The sequence below is a fragment of the Equus asinus genome, chromosome 1 (assembly GCF_041296235.1).
Source record: "Equus asinus isolate D_3611 breed Donkey chromosome 1, EquAss-T2T_v2, whole genome shotgun sequence".
Lineage (NCBI taxonomy): Eukaryota > Metazoa > Chordata > Mammalia > Perissodactyla > Equidae > Equus > Equus asinus.
The window spans coordinates 30760787-30783044 of record NC_091790.1 but is presented as its reverse complement, the minus strand read 5'-3'; the positions used below and the strand labels follow the sequence as shown (position 1 = coordinate 30783044).

General features: G+C 40.1%; 1 protein-coding gene across 1 annotated transcript; it reads right to left on the bottom strand.

The window, feature by feature from the left end:
- Positions 1-1219: 1219 nt before the first annotated feature.
- On the bottom strand, positions 1220-19949 carry RSPH3 (radial spoke head 3). Its single transcript, XM_014858342.3, has 8 exons — positions 18946-19949; positions 14996-15083; positions 8651-8792; positions 7009-7154; positions 5801-6004; positions 4069-4231; positions 2104-2190; positions 1220-1692 (listed from the first exon to the last, which is right to left on the bottom strand). Exons 1-8 carry the CDS (start codon positions 19563-19565, stop codon positions 1382-1384), a joined length of 1761 nt encoding a protein of 586 aa, XP_014713828.3. The 5' UTR covers positions 19566-19949; the 3' UTR covers positions 1220-1381.
- Positions 19950-22258: the final 2309 nt, after the last annotated feature.

Below are 22258 nucleotides of genomic sequence, written 5' to 3'. Positions count from 1 at the left end.
TTTGATACTTAACTTAAAAAGAAATTAAAGTAAATGTGTTAATAACTGCAAGTTATTTCAAATCACCACAGCTTATATATCTATAAATATTCTGAGAAAAATAGGCTATATCTACCTGAAGCCTCAGACTTCAGTGATTCTTTAAGATTAACATGATTAGAGATAAAATATCTGTGATTTTCAATAGTGCAGGTAAAATCTCCAAACAAGTTCAGATTAAAAAATCAAAGGTGCTGGGGTCAGCCCTGTGGCTGAGTGGTTGAGTTAGTGTGCTCCGCTTCAGTGACCTGGGGTTTTACCGGTTCAGATCCTTGGCATGGACCTAGCACTGCTCATCAGGCCATGCTGAGGTGGCGTCCCACACAGCACAACCAGAAGGACCTGCAACTAGAATAGACAACTATGTACGTGGGAGCTTTGGGGAGAAGAAGAAGAAAGAAAAAAGAAAAAGATCGAATGTGAATTCCCTATATATAACACAATCATATTACGTAATATCTTACCTTATTTTAAAAAGATAAGAGATTTACATGAACTAATGTTGAAAAGTCTAAGATACATTGTTAGGTGAAAAATGCAAACAACACATTTATATTTATATAAAAAAGATCAACCCATATATTTCTAGGTGTTCAAATACGTATGTATGTGAGTATTTCGAGAAAGGCCTAGAAGGTACACACCTAACTGATAACAGCCGTTATCTCTGAGGAGGGGAAGGGAACTGCATGAGGGCAAGGAGGGACTTTAGTGTTATTGGCATTGCCTGAAATTGCTTGACAGTAGGAATCTGAAAAAAATAGACGAGAGCGTATTATTAATTCCCGGAATCCCTCGAGCCTTACCCGAACATTGAAGCTGAAAGGGTAACTATCTGTTCAATTTTATACAAATAAGGGTATGTTTCTTGGTCTTGCCCAGGAGGCAACACTATAGCTTCCAGTAACAACATTTAGGCATCCTTTCGTAGAGTAAGTTAAATGATTTTCCTATTGAGAAGAAAAGCTCGATGGCTGACAGCACTGATATTTAACATTAAACATCACACTTACTAAAAAAGGAACTAACCCACAAAATTAGAAAGATTAAGGAAAAATATCTTTGTTAGTTATATATACTGATAATGGGAAGCTCGGAATTAAGCATAATTCTCATTAGAGTTAATATAGCTTCTAGATGTTACTATTAAATAAATGAATTAAGCATTTGTTTCCTTTTTTATTAGTTTTATTATTCCAACATATTTGATTTGCCCAGACCATTATACAAAAAGACATGTTGACTAAATACAACATAATTTCCATCATCTGAGGGGACTCACGCATCATTACCTGATTGCTTGTGATGCTGACCCGTGGCTGATTGGTTTCGTGGTTCCCCTCTATTGTGACGGTTCTTCCTTCCCTGAGGACTTCCTCATTTCTCTTTGTTCATCCTCTTCTTCCTCCAGAAGCCTCCTCTCTTGGGATGACAGTTTCTCCAAATACCTTCCGTCAAGTGGTGGTAGGGACTCTCTGTCTGGAGGTGGCCCCTGTGACTGTGATGTGCTTTGTCCCTGGATTTCGGGACCCACCAGCGGATCCCTCACTGCTCCAGGACCACTGAGCCTGTCCCCGGGTCTGAACGACAGGCGCTCGTCCTCCTTGTGCTCATACATCATCAGTCTCTTATCAACCACCTCGCGAATCAACACTGAAAAATTACATGTACAGAAATCACTGTGATGTTTTCATGTCTCAGTAGTTACAATGCTGATGTATAGATGAGGACAAGGCATATAACATTTACCAGGCCTCATCCATTCCCAGTAGCATAACATTTTATATAGAGTTAGTACACTTAACTTCTATGCCACTTAATGTATGGAATATGAATTATATTCAATGCCTGTTTTAACAGAATATCATTTATAAAGTAAAGACAGAAGACTAATTTTGATCAAATTATAGAAGAATATAGAAACAATACTGAGGGTAAAAATTTGCACCTTTGTTAATATAATTGATATACTGAAAATTGAAGAAAAGTAAAATTAAAATCTTTTTCCTATTTATTCTTTCTACTGGAAAATTTCAGAGATAACTTTTAAATAAAAGAACTTACTGTCAAGCACTGCTCTTCCCACCATGCTGTATTCCATGGTTTTATCAACTTCATTCATTAGCCATGGAAGGAATCCTATCTCAATATCTGTCATAAAGAAAGTTCATTTCATTAAGTGATTTTTATGAATCATTATATATAGGGAGAATCTGTGCTTTTCCCCTAATGTTAGATTCATCAACATTGTCTTCTTAACACAAAATGTTAAACAGACTCATACAGCATTACTTTTGCCATATTTTTCATACACGTTCTGGTCCATTTCCTTTCTATTGCAGTAGAAACAGTATTTTCAAAATGCTGACGCTTCCTTGAAGTCAAAGCCTTCAGAGCTGACTTTATAGGTGCAATCTGATCAAGGAGACGGATCAAGGAGGCAGGGAGTGGGGGTGGATCTGGAGCTGAACTCCAATTGAAATGCAATGCGAATCCGGGATTGAGCAATAGAATGCCCCCACCTGAAGCTGGGGTCTAACAGCTGATCAAGACTCTGAGGATAGAGGTCAGAGGACATCTGAGAAGGCCATCTAGAAATGGGTCAGAAACTAGGTGTTGCCATTAGTGATAAATTTGTTCAAACTAAAATGGGAATCTACGGTGCAAGCACTGAAAAAATATGGTCCATTACAATATACGTTTTAATGTTTGAGAATGGCTTTTCCTGGCAGGCAGGCACCTAATTGTTATTTTTGAATGGGGTGACAATAGAGTGTGAAAGAATATTACATTCACTACTAAAAACAACTTTTATCTGAGGCATGAATCTCATTTGCAAGCTTTTAAATGGTCTATAACTGACTTTTTCAGCAATTCATGAGAGAGAAAAGATTCCCAGCCTCTGTGAGTAACAGCAAGAGGCCTCGCTAGCCCCCAGGAAGGCGGCGAGGCAGCATGGACAGAGCTCTGGACCTGGAGTCTGAGGCCTAAATGCCTCCCTGTCTGAGTGCTGGTGAGCAAGGCATTTAACCTCTCTGAGCTTCAGTTTCCACTTTTGAAGAATGGGAATTAATGTGCCCTATCCACCTCAGGGGGTTCTTGGGAGGGTCAAATGGTAGCATGTATGGAAAACACTACATCTACTGGAAAGTACAATATAAATGTAAACGAACAATATTTGTTTGTACTCTGACCTCTGTTTATTGAATTGAATACGTAAACAGTGAAAATTAATATTACTAACATCTGCCCCAAAATACTATCAGGCATTTGGAATGGGGCCTGTATACAAAGCACGGTGGATTTAACTGCTTTTGCACCCGCAGAAGGAGGGTGGCAGTGAGGACACAGCAACCCATACCCTTCACTTGGCCAGGCCAGCTAAGGAGAGGTGGCTCTGAGAGGCTCCTAACAGCTGGCTAACAGATACGGGTTCTAGACACGCAGAGACGAGGTCCCTGCCTCTTTTTTCTCTCTAACACCTAACATGGTGCCTAGAATAGTGTAAACACCTAATTAAATGAATAAATGACCTCAATAGCGGCCCCCCAAAGGGCTTTTGACTAGAATTGGAAGTCAGCTGAGAAAAAGTTACGAACTATTTATATATACAAGCACAAGTGCTTTCCAGCCCGTAAACCTTTCATATATATGTGATGACATTTAACTCCTAAAAAATTGTCATTTTACACCTAAGGAAACTGAAGGTCAAAAAGCAAGTTAATGAGGAAGCTGGGACCCAAACTCAAGTTTTTTACATCAAGTCCCTATTTCTTCCTACTATTCAATGTTGCTTCTTAATCAAGACAAAGTAACGTCCTAAAATCAAGATCTTTACAATTCACTTCTTCCTAGTAACAGTACTTACTTAAAACAACTATGACTGACTTTTTTATTTGCTTTAGAGATGGAAAGATTCTAATTCAAAAGAAAAATGGGCATGTGATAAATATGATACTTGTGATAAATGTGGACCATTAAGAGGATGCTTATTGTAACAGAGTTGAGCTAATACAACCCTCCACCAACCTCTTTGAACGGGATCATAGAAGTAGCCACCATCCCTGAGGCTGTCAAACACAGAAGGGAGGAGGTCGGCCAGGTAACGCTGTGCAAACACCTGCGCTGCGATCTTCTGCGCAGTCTCGTTATGCTTGTGGACCACTTCCCACTGCTGCTGCTTCCGCCGCTCCTGCCCAGAGAAAGACGCCAGCGCCGGTGGTTACTTAGCCGCTCCGTCCTCCCCAGATACTGAATCCAGTGAGTGGAAGAATTTCGACTTAGATTTGCATCAAAAAAATGGACTGCAAGGTACCTATTAAAGGTTCATATTTTTCATCGAGACTTTAATGAATTTCAACAGCTAGTAGGTACTGACCTCATAAAAGAGATGGAGCTTAAAGTAAAAGTCATCTCCTGAAAGTAAAACATTTCAAGGAAAATAATTTCCATATATACGTGCTTGACTATATGGATGATATCAAAGGATAATAATAGTTACTTATATTTTTAATGAGTATTATCATAAAGTATTGCTGATACGAAAATTATAGTGCTCAGACATCTTCAGTTAAAGAACTTGGGCCAATGAATTACCTCATTTGTAATGATTCTTTGAATTCATAAAGTTCTGAAAATTATAAAACCTCTCTTTTCTTGTTGCTTCTTGTAGAGCACATATCTGTAATGCTAAAGAACTGTCTTCTCCCGTAGAGAAGTGGGAGCATTAATATATTTTCTAATTAAGTCTGTTTTCAAAGTTTTAAGCAAATATAAATCTAGATGATTTGTATTCTTCATTTTTTCATAATATATTTGCAAATAGTAAATAAATAAATATTCCTTGATAAAGATTTCACTGATTATTTCAGCAAAGCTAATTTTGTCATTGTTCATTTTATATTTGTAAACAAATAGTCGTGCATTTGCACAATCTTTACCATAAGCCCTATGCTCTTTACACAATTAATTAGTCATTTTGGAGGGAAATTGAAAGGCCATTTGATTAGGTATTGAGTAGAATATACCAACAACTAAGCTATTCTGTGCAGTAAGTTGGCCTCTTTGGGAAGTTAACTCTTTTACGTATTCAGGCACTCCTTTATAATTTCTTCATTCAGTGTACAACATAGGGTGACAGTTATTGCCAGACTCAGAAGGACCCTAAAGATTCCTGAGCCTACTGTTTCCTAACTGGAGGTTATTGGCAAATTTTAAAAACTGGATTCTAAAACTTTTATTAAAGGTTCTAAAAACCTATAATCTAAGAAATATTCTCTAATGACCCAGGTAGTTCTGGTATATCCCTAAGGGTGCAGAGAAGGACCTGGCCACTGAGAAAAAGACTCAAAAGTCTATCTAGACCCTCTGCTTCTTATCCCCCATCTATCCCCAACACACTCCACTTTTTCTTTCCACCTCTTCTGCTACTGACTTATGGCAAATTGATGTATTTCTTTCTCTAAGACTCTTGATATTTAAGAAGGCCTTTCAGTTGGGACATATGCAATTTACTGCATTTAGGAACTTTCGGGAACTCTATTTAGGTACATTTATATATGTTCAAATGTAAAAAAAAGTAATTCAGTCCATGAAAGATGTATGATCTAGAGAACAGGAGAGACCCTAACAACAAATACTATAGGTCTTTTCTAACATGTTTCCAAAGATCTTTAGCTCTATGACATAACACATGTAAATTTGAGCATAATCTGTTAAATAAGCAAAAGACTGTCTAAGAAAGAAAAACAGAACTCTATACTTTTTCCTCTTGGTGGCGTCTCTCTTGCTCTTCAAGTCTCTGAACTTCAGCCAGCTCAACGTTGCGTAACTCTTCATATGCATACTGACTGGCCTGCAGGTTAGCCAGCTCCTCCTCCTCCATTACTTCCAGAAGAGACTGCTCAATGGTCTTTCCCACCAACACTTCTAACATTGGTTTAACTTCAAGATCAAAGTCAAAGAGCTTGAACACACAAAACAAAGCAAATTTAAAACTTTAATCACGAACCAAATGCTCAATGAAAAAATAGCCAGAAGAGCAGCAATAACAAGACACTATTCATGTCTTCTGGGTGCCAGACACTGTGTGGGTGCTGGATTTATGTTCCCAATCCTCAAAATCGCCCTGCAAGGCACAGAGAATAGCATTTTGTTTACAGGCAAAAATTGGTTAAGTCAAAGTTATTAAAAAGACCCAGGCATCATCAAAATGAACCCTGATACTTAACAACTTTAAGATCAAACTCTGAAACCCAAGAAATATCCTTGTTTTTCCTATTCTCTGCCTTTTCTGCTCGATTTTTACTGTTTGTTTTTGATAAAGAACTAAGGAACAAGAACAATGGGTATTCTGGTGATTCATCTCCAGGATTTAGAGGCAAACATGTTCTTCTGTGTAGCTGATGAAGACTTATTTCCCAGTTCCAACGATGCTTCTTTCAAGTTCCTTCAAGTTTTAAATCTCATTTAAGTTATTATGCACATACGCATTGACTTTTCTTCAATTTCATAAACTGGCCTATCTATGCATTCCACATTGATAGGAAAATGTAGTTATTTTAGGATTTTTTTTTTTAACAGAGAGATTATCTTCATAAAAGTTATATAATCTACAAGCAACTAATAGTGGAATCTTTTATACTAGAGATCCTATTTTTCCTTATTTGCTACAAATCTACCTTATATTCATACATTAAGCAAGTATGCAAACACACAAAAATAAAATCTGTGAATATTCTAAGAACATTTCTAATGATGTTCATTTCTGATCAGCAAAGAGGAGAAATCAGAGAATGGAATTTGAAAACATTTCTGGGTACATCAGGATAAAACTACTATTACAGAAAAATTTGGAAAGAAATCCAGTAACTAGAATCTTTCTGATTGTGGTTTGTACTTACGTTAAGCTTTTAACTAAACAATCTATTTATAAAGAAGATAGAGGGAAGTCCAAATAATGTACTATACCTCTCCTTCTAGTATTTGGGTGGCCACATCTTTGCCGGTTTTGGCAGGAATAAAGAGTGGTGTTGGTGGTCTGTCCAAAAATGCATCTGTTTGGCATTCCATATCAACTTCTATGGTGCGGTCGGCAATTTCTTCAAGGTATAATTCTAAGAGAACACCATATACATTGATTTGAAACTCTGGTCTATTTCAAGCATATATGTGTATTTGAAACTTCGACTCCTTCAAAATAGAATGAACACGCACAAATGTGAGCTCAGGTCACATACTGAACTAAGTGCTTTTATATATTTGGAAGACCACGGAGTCAGTCAGGCTAGAGCATTTATTGAATGTCAAGAAAGCACTGAGCGTTGTATATGAAAATGGAACTAGAGGAGAACATGAAATCACAGATGTATATAAGATTCAAAGCATAACAGGGCATAGAAAGTTAATAATCCATCTGCATAAGTGAGTCCTAAGATAGTAAATGGATAAAGATTTGAAAATTCTGGATATTTAAAATAATTATGCACCATGTCACTATGTTATTTGATGTTCCCTCTAGCCTTTAGATTATAAACAGATATACGAAAACAAATTTCATCTTAGGAATAATTTATATGAAGCAAGGGAAATGTGGTATCATGCAAAGAACATGAGAAGTGGAGTCAGATGTGGACTTAGCCAAGTTACACCCTGTTCGGGCCTCAGTTTCTTCACCTGTAAAAGGGATCATAATTATCTGTCACATGGAGTCTTTGTAATAATAAAGGTGATACACAGGTAAAGGACCTGGTGTAGTCTGAGATATAGGAAATACTCAACCAAAGGTGGCTGCTATTGTATCACGTGATATTCTGATGGCATAAATAAACACTAAAGTTTAGCTCTCACAGAATTATAACTATATTGGCTAATCACAGACATATGCTCTAGACTTGGCCTCAAGGTAGGGGAAAAAGCGTGGCATGCTTCTCTGCCATTGACCCTTAGTACTCAGAAATAACTCTGATGGATCCACTCACCATCTTGGCAGCGTGCAAAGTGGATCTCGACTAGTGACATCAGTCCAAGGAAAACCCCAAGTATTGTCTGATTATCGAGATCCTGTCAACCACACAGCTAGACCCTCCAGGTCCAGGTAAGCCTCTGTAGCTGAGGACAGGTAGGAAAAGCCTGGCACTGGCCTGTGGTGGGACAGCCTGTGTGGCCCTGGGGAACATGCAAAGTGAGAGGAGAACCAAAGCAGAGAACAGAAGAGGCCGTGCTGAGAGAGGAGGACTCAGATCTGAATGGGCCCACTCCTCTTAAAAGACACACAAAATGCCCAAACAGAACTACATTGCTCTTCTGCCCTGCAATTCCAACAGTGACTCACGCTGGGCTATGAAAGGAAAAAGTGAGAAAAAAATCTCCGTTTGAGAATAGAGTATGTGAAAAGGGCTGAGCGTGAATGAATTTGGTCATAAATACTGTTTAAAAAAACCCCACCTCATAGTTCCAGGCATACCCAATATAATAATAATATATAGTCTATGAATTTGTTGGGAAGTCCCGGGTAGAGTAACAGATATGTAAATAATACAAAGGCCCAATAAAAATGAACTGACTTAGGAAACTGAGCAAACCAGGGAGCTGCCACAGCATGGTCACGTACCTGTCTGCACGTCCACGTGCTGCCTGCCTTCCACGGGTTCGGGCGTGTGTGGTCGGAGCTGTTCTTGGGCTCGTTTTCTGGCAAGAGCCCTCCTCTTAGCCTGGTGCTGTCTCTGAATCTCTAGAGGATCAGGCTGCCCAGACTAAGGGTGACAGAAAAGGCTTCTAAAATTCAGAAAATATTTCTCACAGCATGCAGAACTACCACTCCGAAAGTGATTCCCGGAGAGTCTAAAAGCGCCTGTCATACAAGGCTTCCTGATTATCAGTGACTTGAAGAAAATTCCATTTGAACTTAGACAATTATAAAGATGTCTGACAAAGCAGAAAAGTAACTTCAACGTCTGGCTAACTGGAAGGAACGGGTGCAGAATCCTATCTAGGACCTTGTCCTTCCTTATCCCAGCATTTTCACCATGAATTCCTCGGGTGCCTAGTAACCCAGCAGACTGATGTAATCATCCAGTAACAATAAATTTTAATGTGTAGTTAAGAAAGTGCAAAGCACTATGATTTTTAAAAATCTGAATTTCACTCAGATGGAATTTCCTTAAAAAATACATTAACTCACAAAGAAAACCACCTCAGTCCAAATGAAGTCTGTCCAAGTGCACAAGATGATAGCTAAGGGATTAAAAATATAACTATTCACAGTAGTTCTGCAACATCTGGAGGTCCTCGATTTCGTATCTGTATCTCCCTTCATGGTCATTCTCTATAGCTAACCTGCCTTATATCAAGGTAAATACGAAAAGGAAGGGAAAATATAAAAGCACTTTGCATGAAAAAAATTATAATATTTAAAACTAGATTTCTAAAAACACTTTAACTGAAATGACAATGTAATAACATTAAAGTTTTTCAAAAAGAAAAAGAAAACTACCTATAATCCCATATCCTAATACAAGGGCTACTGTCATTTAAATACACAGTATTTTATCAGTCTTTGGGTGGGGAACATGATGTAATCTAGACAGAAATTGAAATATAATGATGTACACATGAAATTTATATAACATTATAAACCAGTAACCTCAAGAAAAAAATAACAATAACTCTTTTAACAAGTGAAAAAAACCCCCAAAAAATAAATGCAGTTTTTTTTGAAGTTGTGATGGTACCATACATTTTATAGTTTTTCTAACTTAACACTATCTATCATAAACTTTCCCCATATTTGCACTAAATATGGAAAGAAGAGCATTGGCTCTGAAGCTCAAATTCCAACTCTTCAATTTATTAATCACTAAGATTAGTAAAGCTTGGACTACTAACCTAAGTTTTCAGATATTCAGCTTTCTTGTCTGTACAGTGGGAATACTAACAACACCTACCTCAGGTTTTGATTGTAAGGAACAGGTCAGAGGATAATGTAACAAGCCTAACACAATCTCTGACACAGAATAGCTCTTCTGATACATAGTTATCATTTCCTTTTATTACAAAATAATATAACCACATTACAAAAAAAAAAAGAGAAAGAATCGCCTATAACTCACTCCATTTTCTAATACAAGTACTATTGTCATTTTGGGATCATTTAGTGAAGGCTTTTTTTCTTTGTGTATATATTCTACATTATTATAAATATCATCCTTGATTTATTTCCATTTTCTTTTTCTTCTGAGGAAGATTAGCCCTGAGCTAACATCTATGCCAATATGCCTCTATTTTTTGTATGTGGGTTGCCACCACAGCATGGCTGATGGATGGTGTAGGTCTGGCACCTGGGATCCAAACTTGCAAACCCTGGGCCACCTATGTGGAGCAGTGTGCCAAACTTAACCATTATGCCATGGCCCGGCCCCTCCATTTTCTCAAGGTAACAGAATTACAAATGTCAGCTCTTGAAAGATTTGGAGTAACATGAATACAACAAGTTCATTTTAGAAACGCATTGCCCAACTTAACTGTTTCAGGGTCTAGTTAAAAAACGCATTGCCCAATTTAACTGTTTCAGGGTCTAGTTAAAAATCTATTTTTTAGAAAGTTTATTTTGAAATAATTCATAATAGGTTGCAAAAATAGTAGATAGAGTCCTGTTGTACCCCTCAGGAAGCTTCTTCCAATGGTGACATTTTATATAATTGTGGCACAATATCAAAATCAGGAAATGAACACTGGCAAAATATGATATGACAGTGATCTGTAACAGATGTTGCTCAGTTTTCACAATTTTACGTGCATTGATTTGTGTTTGTATCTGTGTATATAGTTCCACATGATTTTACCCCATATACAGATTCGTGTAACCACCACTATGATGAAGGTAAGACCTGTTTCATCACAACAAAGGAGCTCCCTGGGTATTCCTTTCTATTTCTCCCAAGTCTCTCCTTCATCCCTGTCCCCTGGCAACCACTAATCTGTTCTCCATCTGGATAGTTTTGTCTTTTCGAGAATGTTACATACAAGGAATACAATAGTACGTAACCTTTTGAGATTGGCTTTTTTCACTAAGTATAATGCCCTTGAAGTCCATCCACGTTGTTACATGTATCGATAGTTCATTCTTTTTTGTTCCTGAGCAGTTCTTAATTGTGTGGATGTACCAGGTTTGTTTAACCACTTACCTATTGAAAGACACTTAGGATGTGTTTTCAGTTTTTAGCTGTCATGATAAAGCTGCTATGAATGTTCACTTGTGTGCAGGTTCATATGTGAATATAAGTTCCCATTTCTCTGGGATAAATGTCTACAAGTACAACTGTGGAATTGAATGGTAAGTGCTAGTTAGTTTTGATAACACTGAACAATTTTCTAGGGTGGATGTACCATTTTACACTTCTATCAGCAAAATATGAGAGTTCCAGTTGCTCCATATCCTCAGAAGCATTTCCTATTATCACTATTTAAAAATTTTAGCTTTTCTAACAGGTGCATAGTTATATCATTGTGGTTTTAGTATGTATTTCCCTAATGGCTAATCATGTTGATTTTTTTTTTTAATGTGCTTATTTGCCATCCCTTTCTTTTCTTTGGTGAAATATTTGCTCATGTTTTTTGACCATTTTTTCTTTCTTTTTTTTTTTTTTGGTGAGGGAGATTGGCCCTGAGCTAACATCTGTGCCAATCTTTTTTGATTTTGTATGTGGGACACCTCCACAGCATGGCTTGATGAGCAGTGTGTAGGTCCACACCCAGGATCCGAACCTGTAAACCCCAGTCTGCCAAAACGGAGCATGCAAACTTAACCGCTATGCCACCGGGCTAACCCTTGACCATTTTCTAACTGGACTTTTTTCTCCTGAGTTTTAAGAGTTCTTTATATATTCCAAATATAAGACCTTCGTTGGATACGTGGTTTGCAAATATTTTCTTCTGGTCTTAGCTTGTCTTTTTGTCCTTTTACAAGGGTTTTTCACACCACAAAAGTTTTAAGTTTTGAAGTCCACTTGATCATGTTTTCTTCTCTGGATCAACTCTCTGCTTAGCCCTAGATTCTGAAGGTTTTCTCCTAAAAGTTTATAGCTTTACATTTCATATTTAAACCCGTGATCCATTTGAACTAAATTTTGTATATGGTGTAAGGTTTAGGTCATGGTTCATTCAATTTTTTTGTCTATGGATGTCCAATCGCTCCAGCACCATTTGTTGAAAACACTATCTCTCCTTCATTGACCTGCTTTTGTCCCTTTGTCAAAAATTAGTTGGGTGTATTTGTGTTGGTTTATTTCCGAGTTCTCTATTTTGTTCCATTGGTCCATGTATCTATTCCTCCACCAATATCACCCTGTCTTGACACAATTACTAATATCATACATAGTAAGTCTTAATGTTGGGTATAGCAATTCCTCTCACTTTACTCTTCTCTTTCAAAGTGGCTTTAGCTATTTTATTCTTTTGCCTTTCCATGTAAATTTTAGAATAAGCTTGTCTAGATCTACATAAACTTGCTGGAATTTTGGTAGGAATTGTGCTATACTTATAGGTCAACTTGGGGAAAATTAACATCTTTACTATGGTGAGTCTTCCAATACATGCACATGGTATGTCTCCCCATTTCTTTAGATGGTCTTTGATTTCTTCCTTTTTAAAAATAGCCATCATATAATTTAAAAAATCAATTTATTTAAACAAAAACAAAAACAGTTCATCCCTTTCTCCCACTCCCCATCCTCTTGCCTCTGGCAACTACCACTTTGTTCCCTGTATCTATGAACTTGCTTTTTTTTTTTACTATATATTTTTTGATTACACATAGAAAAGAGATCATATGGCATTTGTCTTTATCTGTCTGACTTATTTTACTTAGCATAACTCACTCAGGGTCCATCCATGTTGTTGCAAATAGCAAGATTTCTTTCTTTTTAGTGGCTGAATAATATTCCATGTATATATATACACCACAATTTCTTTATCCATCCATCCATTGATGGACCCTTAGATTGTTTCCATAATTTGCCTATTGTAAATAATGCTGCAATGAACATGGGAGTGCATACATCTTTTTGAATTAGTGTTTTCATTTTCTTTGGATATATATCCAGACATGGAATTGCTGGATCATATGGTATTTCTAATTTTAATTTTTTTAGGAACCTCCATACTGTTTTCCATAGTGGCTGCACCAATTTACATTCCCATCAACAATGCACAAGGGGTCCCTTTTCTCCACAACCTCGACAACACTTGTTATTTCTTGTCTTTTTGATAATAGCCATTCTAACAGGTGTGAGGCGATATCTTATTATGGTTTAGATTTGCATTTCCCTGATGACTAAAGATGTAGAACATCTTTTCATGTACCTGTTGGTCATCTGTATGTCTTCTTTGGAAAAATATCTATTCAGATCTTCTGTGCATTTTTTAATTGAATTATTTGTTTTCTGCAATCGAGTTGCATGAGTTCTCTATATATTTTGGATATTAGCCTCTGATACACGATTTGCAAGTATTTTCTCCCATTCAGCAGGCTACCTTTTCATTTTGTTGATGGTTTCCCTTGCTGTGCAGAGTCTTTGACTTCCTTTATCAGCATTTTGTAATTTTTATCTTACAGATCTTGTATATGTTTTGTTAGATTTACACCTAGGTACTCCAGTCTTTTGGGAATGATTGTAGACAGTATGATGTTTTAAATTTTGTTTTCCACATGTTCCTTTTTAGTACACAGAAATATGACTGGTCTTAGTGTGTTGATCTTGCATCCTGCGACGGTGCTCAACTCACTAGAGTTCTAGTACTTTTTGGTAGATTCACTGGGATTTTCTATGTAGACAATTTTGTCACAGAAAACGCCGAAACACATGCCTACAGCCAGTGTGCACTGCTACTGCCACAGAAAACGCCAAAACACACGCCTACAGCAAACAATTGAGCTGTGGTTTCCAAATGCTGGCTCCTGAACTGGCTGTACCAGAGTTGCCTAGAGAAGTTTATTAATAATGCGTATTCCTGTGTCCGACCCTTGGATGTTCCCATGCAATAGATCCAGGGTACGGCTGAAGCATATATATTTTTAATGAGTCTTCCAGGTGGTTTCTACCTACACTGCTTCAGAATGTCTACTATTCCATACAGCACCACGTGGGGTTAGGCACTCATCTGTCATATGGTGTTTACAGGTTATCTTAACTGTATTTCATTTCTGCACCAAGAAATCATCACTCTTAATATCATGCCACCTCTTACTCATCTCTGCATCCTAGGTACCCAGGACAGGACCTAAAACTCAATAAAGAGTTGTTGAATGAATTAAAGAAAAGAAGCATAATTCAGAATTTTTGACTAAATAATGATAATAGTATTAGAGTATGAGATAATTTAAACAAACCTAAATATATTAGACCAGTGCTACTCAAAGTGTGGTCCTCAGACTAGTGCTGTCTATAAATTGTTTGAACTGGTCTGTAACAATTTAATTATGGAAATTGACAGTAAAAGTTTAGAAACTTCTAGAGCAGTTTTCCAGAGTTCTGCTAATCTAATAAAAAATTAGGGCTTGTATTTTTTTAATTATTATTTTTAATTGTGGCCAAATACACATAAAATTTACCATCTTAACCATTTTTAAACGTACAGTTCAGTGGCATTAAGTACATTCACACTGTTACATGACCATCACTGCCATCCAATTCCAGAACTTTTTTCCTCTTGCAAAACTGAAACTCTGTCTCCATTAAATAATAACTCCCTATTCTCCTATCCCCTAGCCCCTGGCAGCTACAGTTAAGCTTGTATTTGGATGTCTTTTTTTTTCATTTCATTTTTCTTGTAATCTATCTTGATTTCATTTTATAAATGTTTTAGTATGCAACAGATTAGAAATTAAGACAAACGAACCAACTGGTCCTTCACCACAGGTACCTTGAAAGCTCTGTTAGACCATTCAGATGACACTTACCAGCGGGGCCATTTGCAGAGCATAAGTGTTGCCTCGGATCACCCTTCTGTCGTACATTATGTTTCCGTAACGAATAGGTTCTTCGGCTCTGTAAGACAGCAAATTCTAAATAACTACAATCTAAGAGTGTTGGTATCTATGAAGCCAACTCATTTTTAATAGGATTTAGGCTAAGATGAAAAGAATTTTAAGAAAACAGATTTTTGTTTTAGCACAGTCCATAATATAAGGAGCCAAAGGGCTCCCATTTATGGAAGGCTTATTACATGCCAGGCCTTTCACATAATATTTTATTTATTGCTCACAATAAGCTTCAAGTTGAGAACTATGATTCCCATTTGACAGAAGAGGAAGTAAGACTCAGAAAGGAATGTGCCCCAGGTCACCTGGCTAGTAAGTGGCAGAGCTGGATTTTGGCTGTAAATCTGTTTATGAAGGATTTTGGCTGTTGAAAAGGGGCCTGCCCTAAGGGATGGACAAAAGTTTGATTCAAGGATTGAAAAGTTACATTAATAGGATCAGGCTTAAAAAATAAAATCAGTCAAATTTCTCATTGTTCCTTAACCTCAAAGATATTTTTAAATGATACTGTCTCAAATGTTAAGAAAATTTTAATTTTGGGAATAAGCATGATCAATAGTGAAAAATACACAGTTGATATTTCCATTCTAAGTTCTTTCATTGCTATCCTATTCATGGCTATGAAACCAAACATCGACCTATGCCAATAACAGTACTCTAACAGAAATGATTTTCAGAGGGGTAGTAAGTTGCTTATTTATCATATATTGAAATCGTTATTGGATAACCTGATCTCATATTACTTAAAACCCAGAGATGCTGCACTGCTCATCTTTCTTGACCTCGGGGCAGTGTTCAGCTCAGCTGGTCGCTCCTTCACTGAAGCTCTCTAGGCCTCTGTGACACTACCGTATTGTTCTGATTGTTTTCCTGCGACTTCTCTGACTGCGTATTCTCAGCCTCCTCCCGTGCTGGAGCATTTCCTCAGGGCGCAGCGTTCTCTTGTCCTTAGTTGACCTCATCCCATCTCAAGGCTTCACTTATGATCCACAGACTTAAAACTCCCAATTTTATTTTATCTTTAGCTCAGAACTCTCTTCTGAGCTCCAGGCATATAAGTCTGATTGATATGCTCAATGACATCTCACTAAGATGTCTGAACGGCAACCTCAGAATTGAACGATCATTCTCCCTCTCCAACTTGTTCCTTAGTGTTCTCTATTCATTAATGTTACCACTAGCCACCCAAGTGCCTTCGTCTAGAAGCCTGGGAGTCATTCATGACTCCTGCCTCTTCCCCAATCCCTAGAGCCAGCAAGTCCTATTGATGCCACCCCCTAAATCTTTGCCACATCCACCCATGGCTCACGGCCGCCACTGTCTTCTACCTGGACCACTGTGAAAGTCCCTTGACTGTCTGGAACAACATTTCTCCCTCAATGTGTTCTATATGTTGTAGCCAGTGATCTGTTAGAATGGAAAAATCTGTTTGCTTGATTAAAGTTAGTGCTAATTAAACGAATAATGATGAAAATTTTTGGTTTTGTTTTTATACTATCAAAATCCAAAAAGAAAAAAAAAATCTCTAACACCTTTTGCCGGTGAGGATGGGGGGAAAAGATATGTTTAAACACTCTTGGAGGAAAGGTATGTCGTTCCATCTGTTTGTATTAAAAGTACACAGGCCCTCGCCCTGGGAGTCCCACCCTGGGAATCTGCCTTATAGAAGTGAAAAAGCCAGTACACGAGGCTGTTTACTGAAAGCTCCTTCTTTGTGGTAAAAACTGAAGCAAACTGAATATCTACCAATAGTAGAAAATTTTAATAAATTATGGTACATCCATACCAGAGGATATCACGCTGCTATTAAAAATAACTGGAGGAGGGGCGGGCCTGGTAGTGCAGCGGTTAAGTTTGCATGCTCCACTTTGGCGACCTGGGGTTCGCCAGTTCGGCTCCCAGGCTCAGACCTACGCACCACTCCTCAAGCCATGCTGTGACAGGCGTCCCACATATAAAGAAGAGGAAGATGGGCACAGATATTAGCTTAGGGACAATCTTCCTCAGCAAAAAGAGGATTGGCAGCAGATGTTAGCTCAGGGCTAATCTTCCTCAAAATAAATAAATAAATAAATAAATAAAATAATTGGAGGAATTTCCACAAAGTATTAAGTGAGAAAAGCAAGATGTTGAGAATTGTATATAACGCATTACCATTCTTATGAAGTAGACAAAGCCCTAGCATGTGTGTATATATTCACACATCTGTGCATAAACATGGGAGCGTGGAGAACAGCACAGAAGCATTCTTGTGAGGTCGTTAACATGGTTTACCTGAGGGTAGGAGAGAGGTGTGTGAGGGAAGGGGGTGGGACTAAGGCTGCACTAAGAATGTCCCCAAGTGTGAATGATGTGAGTCCATTTACATAAAATTAAATATGCATGTGTAAGCATACATAAAGAAATTAGAGGAAAAAAAGGAATTAGAGCTTGTAAAATAGGGGGGAAAAGCCAAATGCAGATGAATCTGTGTAGTATAATTCTATTTGGGAAATAAACATCTCATATATATGTACATATGCCCATATACGTATGTGCGTGCAAGGAGGTACAGAAGAATGATTAAGACTGCTCAATTTGGTGCAACAGGGAAGTTGGGGGTAGAGGTAGGTGGGAGAGAATTAACTTTGCATTTATTCGTCCTTATTTTGTATTTTTCATTTGCTTTGACAAGCAGACAGTAGTTTTGTAAATTGAAAACCACCAATAAGGATAATTTTAAACTGAAAAATCAAATACATACACATACATTCCTTCTAATGGCTTGGATCAACGGATTACTGCAATACACCAATCAACTAATTCTACGAAAAAAGTAAACCTTCCTAATGAAGCACCACTGATTCTTACTTCCTCTGTTGTTCTGATTTCATACTGATGATTTGTAACCAACCACTTAGAGGTACCAGCAAGTGTTTTTGAAAGGAGTCCCTTTTTTAAATTAGTCCTTTCCTAATATATATAATCCCTCTTCAAATGTAAATTTCCTATTTTGGTTCTCTTAAAGTGACAGACATTTCTGATAGGAAAAAGTCTTGTCAGAATCAGATAATTATGAATTTAGACTCAGTGTCTGAAATAACCATCAAGAGTTACATTGTTGATGTTCAATCATTAATTCAACAATTTGTGTCGAGTGCCTACTACGTGTCAGGCATGGTCCTAGGTGGACAAAATACACAAAGGTTCCTGCTTCCCTAGGGCCCGCATTCTTGGGAAGTTCTGCTAATTCCTAAATCTGTGGCTTATGGAAAGAACTTCACGAGAACCATGACATTTACGGTCCTTTCTAAATATGGATATTTCAATATTTGCAAATACTCATTAAAGTAAAAATGCAATTTGGGGTCCAGCATGGAAGGATAACCTGATGCCTGACCAAGGAGAACCCATTCCTGGTGTGGAAAGAGCTGTACTTGGCTCCCATTCTGGACATGCTATTGTGTGTGATACCTCTGTACTTGTTTCCTCATTTGCATAAAAGAGTCATAAAACCAACTTCACAGCACTGCGGACTAAGTAAGAAAATGTATGCGAATGCCCCTAGTAAGGTGCTCGGCACAGAGCTGCCCAACAGTAAACATGAGTTGGCTCAAACTTCGTGAAATAAGCCAGTTCCACGTACATGCAATCAACCATACCAACAACTCAAGATCACTAAGGTTAACGAAGGGAGGCCACCCATGCCCCTTCTTGCTTCATTCCTCCAGAGCCCGGGAGAGTTCTCTGGGGAAGAAATTTCACCTCGGCGGCGTGTAGAGGAGGGAAAGCAGCACAGGCAGATTTTGCCTGGGGAGGGTGGGGCAAGATCCCGTGGCCCGGGCCTGGGGGGCAAGGGGAGACCACGGGGCGCTGGTCTGCTCACTCACGGCTGCAGCAGGCTGTCTCGGTAACGGCGGCGCTGGCAGGGCGGGGGCCGCGGCCGGCTGGTGTAGGTGTAGGTGTAGGTGCCCATGGCCGGAGAGGTGCGGTCCGTCCACGTGGGGGCCACGCCCGGGGTCGCGCCGCCTCGCCTTCGATGGAGCTTGGCTTTGAAGCAGGTGGGCGCTAAGGCGTCGTGGGAGCGGGGGAGGTGCGCGTAGTGCCAAGGGCAGCGACTCTGCGACGCGAGGAGAGGCGGCAAGGAGGGAGGCGGGCGGGACGCGAAGTTGCCAGGACGGGAGGTGGGAGCTACGCCATGCTCCCTGCCGGCCGCACAGAGCCCGCCGGCGACGCTGGTGCCGGTTGCCCAGCAACCCCGACTTCCGCCCGGGGGCGTGGCCTCTGGGCAGTTCCGGCGGGGGGAGTTCGCGGGAAATGCAGCTCGCAGGGGCACTTCCGGCTCTTGACTCCACCCACCCGCGCCTCTCATGCCGTTGCGCCTGCGCGTTGGCAGCTCCCCGTCCAGGGAGGCCGGCATGGCGGTCTCGGTGGAAGGCCCAGCAGGGCGTGGCGGCGTTCTCCGGCCACACTGTGGAGCGTGGCTTTGCGGGGTTGGTGTGGGCGCCATCCTCCCAGGCCTACGTCCTCCCGCTCTTCAGGGGCGTCCTGCGCTGTTTCTCCTGCCGCCGCGCCGCTGCCCCGGGCTGCCCGCCTCTGATCGCTCACCTCTGGCCCCCGGGCTCCCAGCTCTGTTACGTGCAGGGCCGGGCAGGGGCTCCCTGGGGTCTCCCGGCGCCGCCACCTCTTCCGCCCCGGGCGCGCTCGGCGGCCTAGTCTGCATTTCCCGCCTGCCTTGTGTGCAAAGCTCTGTTTCCTGACCTCAGAGGACCCTGGGGCGCACGGAGCGACAAGGACTGCCCCACAGACAGCTCATCTGGGGAGAGGGGTGGGCCGTTTAGTTGAGTCTTTATTCTGGGCACCCTAGACCTTAATCTGTCAGGCCACAGGCTCTGAAGAGTGAAGCATCATGGGGCGCTCAGACACTCCCTCCCCATTTGGTTTTGTTATTAGCAATGTAAAAAATTTTGTAGTTTGTGGGCGTGAAGTGTGTGTATCCCTGTGTCATTAATTATTTGCATTTGGATTTTCATTTTCTCTTTCAATTCAGATAAGTGGTGTCTGGATTTGAATCCAGGTGCTGCCGTCTGCTCGCCCCATAACCTCTGGCGAATTAATGCTTTTGTGCTTATTTTCCTAATCTGCAAAATGAAGGTAGTAAGATTTATGTCTTAGGGTTTGTCATGAGGCTGAAAAGCATTAACAAATGTAAAATACCTTGAATGTGTCTGGTAGATGATAACCCATTAGATTAAGATCTAGACCCCTTCTGTGCATTGAATCTTGTGGCCTAAAGCGGGCATAGGCATTGTATAAAGAACACTAAATACAGATGTATGGTCAGTGCTAGAGGTGAAAACACTGCGGGAAGGGTTTAGGTCTGATCACTTAATATTGAGGTAATTTATGAAAGGGCTAGAGGAGAAAGTGACATTTAAATTGTGTTTGATGTGTGAAAGTGTTTTGACTGGGGAGGATCTTGGAGGAGGTGCATTCAGAATGGCTTGATCAAATTCTCAAAAACCCAAGGTGTTTTGAGCCTTGGAGAAGTCTAACTGGGTAAAATGTATATTTAGATAATTATAAGAGCTAAGGAGAAAAATAAAGCAGGGAAGAAGGGTAGGAAGTCTCGGAGGTCCGAGGGGGACAGAGGAATTTTAGATTGGTCAGGAAGGCTTCACTGAGAAGGTGACATTTGTAAAGCCCTGAGCAAGTGGAGCAAGGAAGCTTGAGACTAACATTCCAGGAAGTGGTGGGAGCAGAGTACTAAGGCAGGTACAAACCAGGTGTGTTCAAGGATCAGAGTAAGGGGGCTAGGGTGAGTGGAGCCGAGTGAACAAAGAGGAGAGTGTTAGGAAATGAAGTCGGGGGTAATGAGTTCAGATCACTGTGCCTTGTAGGTAAGTGTAAAGACTTGCTTTTTCTTTCTTCTTCTTTTTTTTTCTTTTTTTTTGGTGAGGAAGATTGTCCCCGAGCTAATATCGGTGCCAGTTTTCCTCTATTTTGTATGTGGGATGCTGCCACAGCATGGCTTGATGAGTGGTGTGTAGGTCTACAGCCAGGATGGGAACCCACACACCCCAGGCTGCTAAAGCAGAGCACATGAACTTAACCACTATGCCACTGGGCAGCCCCAAAACTAACTTTTACTCTGAGATTAAAAGGCCCTGAGGGAGGGCTGGCCTGGTGGTGCAGTGGTTAAGTTCGCATGTTCTGCTTTGGTGGCCTAAGGTTCACAGATTCGGATCCTGGGCGTGGACCTACACATGGCTCATCAAGCCATGCTGTAGCAGCATCCCACATAGAAGAACTGGAAGGACCTACAACTATGTACTGGGGCTTTGGGGAGAAAAAAAAAAAAGGAAGATTGGCAACAGGTGTTAGCTCAGGGCCAATCTTCCTCACCAAAAGAAAAAAGAAAAAGCTCCTGAGGGTTTTGAATAGAAGCTTAACATAATTTTACTTTTTAAAAAACATTTCTATTCTGGTTGGGTTGAGAATAGACTGAGGTGGGCACAGGCGGGAGCAGAGAGACCAAATAGAAGGCTCTTACTTGGTAAGTTTGGCTGAGAGTTGCTTGGATCAGGAATCAGGCAGTGGAGGGGTGAGAGGGATCAGAGAGATGATCCTGGGTCTATTTTGAAGGTAGAAACGGATTAGAAGTGGGGCACTAGAGAAAGAAAGGAGTCAAAGATCACTCTAAGGTTTTTGATTAAATGTTGGACATTGTGTAGGAAAACTACAGAGGGGCTCTGGCTGGTGTTCTCTTTCTCTGGAGGATTAATTTGATTCTGGCTGGCATTAGAGTGGGAGCAGATGACCTGTAATCAAGGATTCAGACTTTGGGAGGGCTGATTGCTTTCTGGCTTGCCCTTATTCCAGAGCATAGGCCTTTAAGAATCTCAACAGAGGGGCCGGCCCGGTGGAGCGGTGGTTAAGTGCGCACGTTCCGCTTCGGCAGCCCCGCGTTTGCTGGTTAGGATCCTGGGTGTGGACATGGCACCTCTTGGCAAGTAAAGTAGAGGAAGATGGGCACAGATGTGAGCTCAGGGCCAGTCTTCCTCAGCAAAAAGAGGAGGGTTGGTGGCAGATGTTAGCTCAGGGCTAATGTTCCTCAAAAAAAAAAAAAATCTCAACAGAAATTCTGGGGTGTTTAACAGGTCCCCATCTTTGGGGAACCTTGAACTCCAATTTTTGCATTCC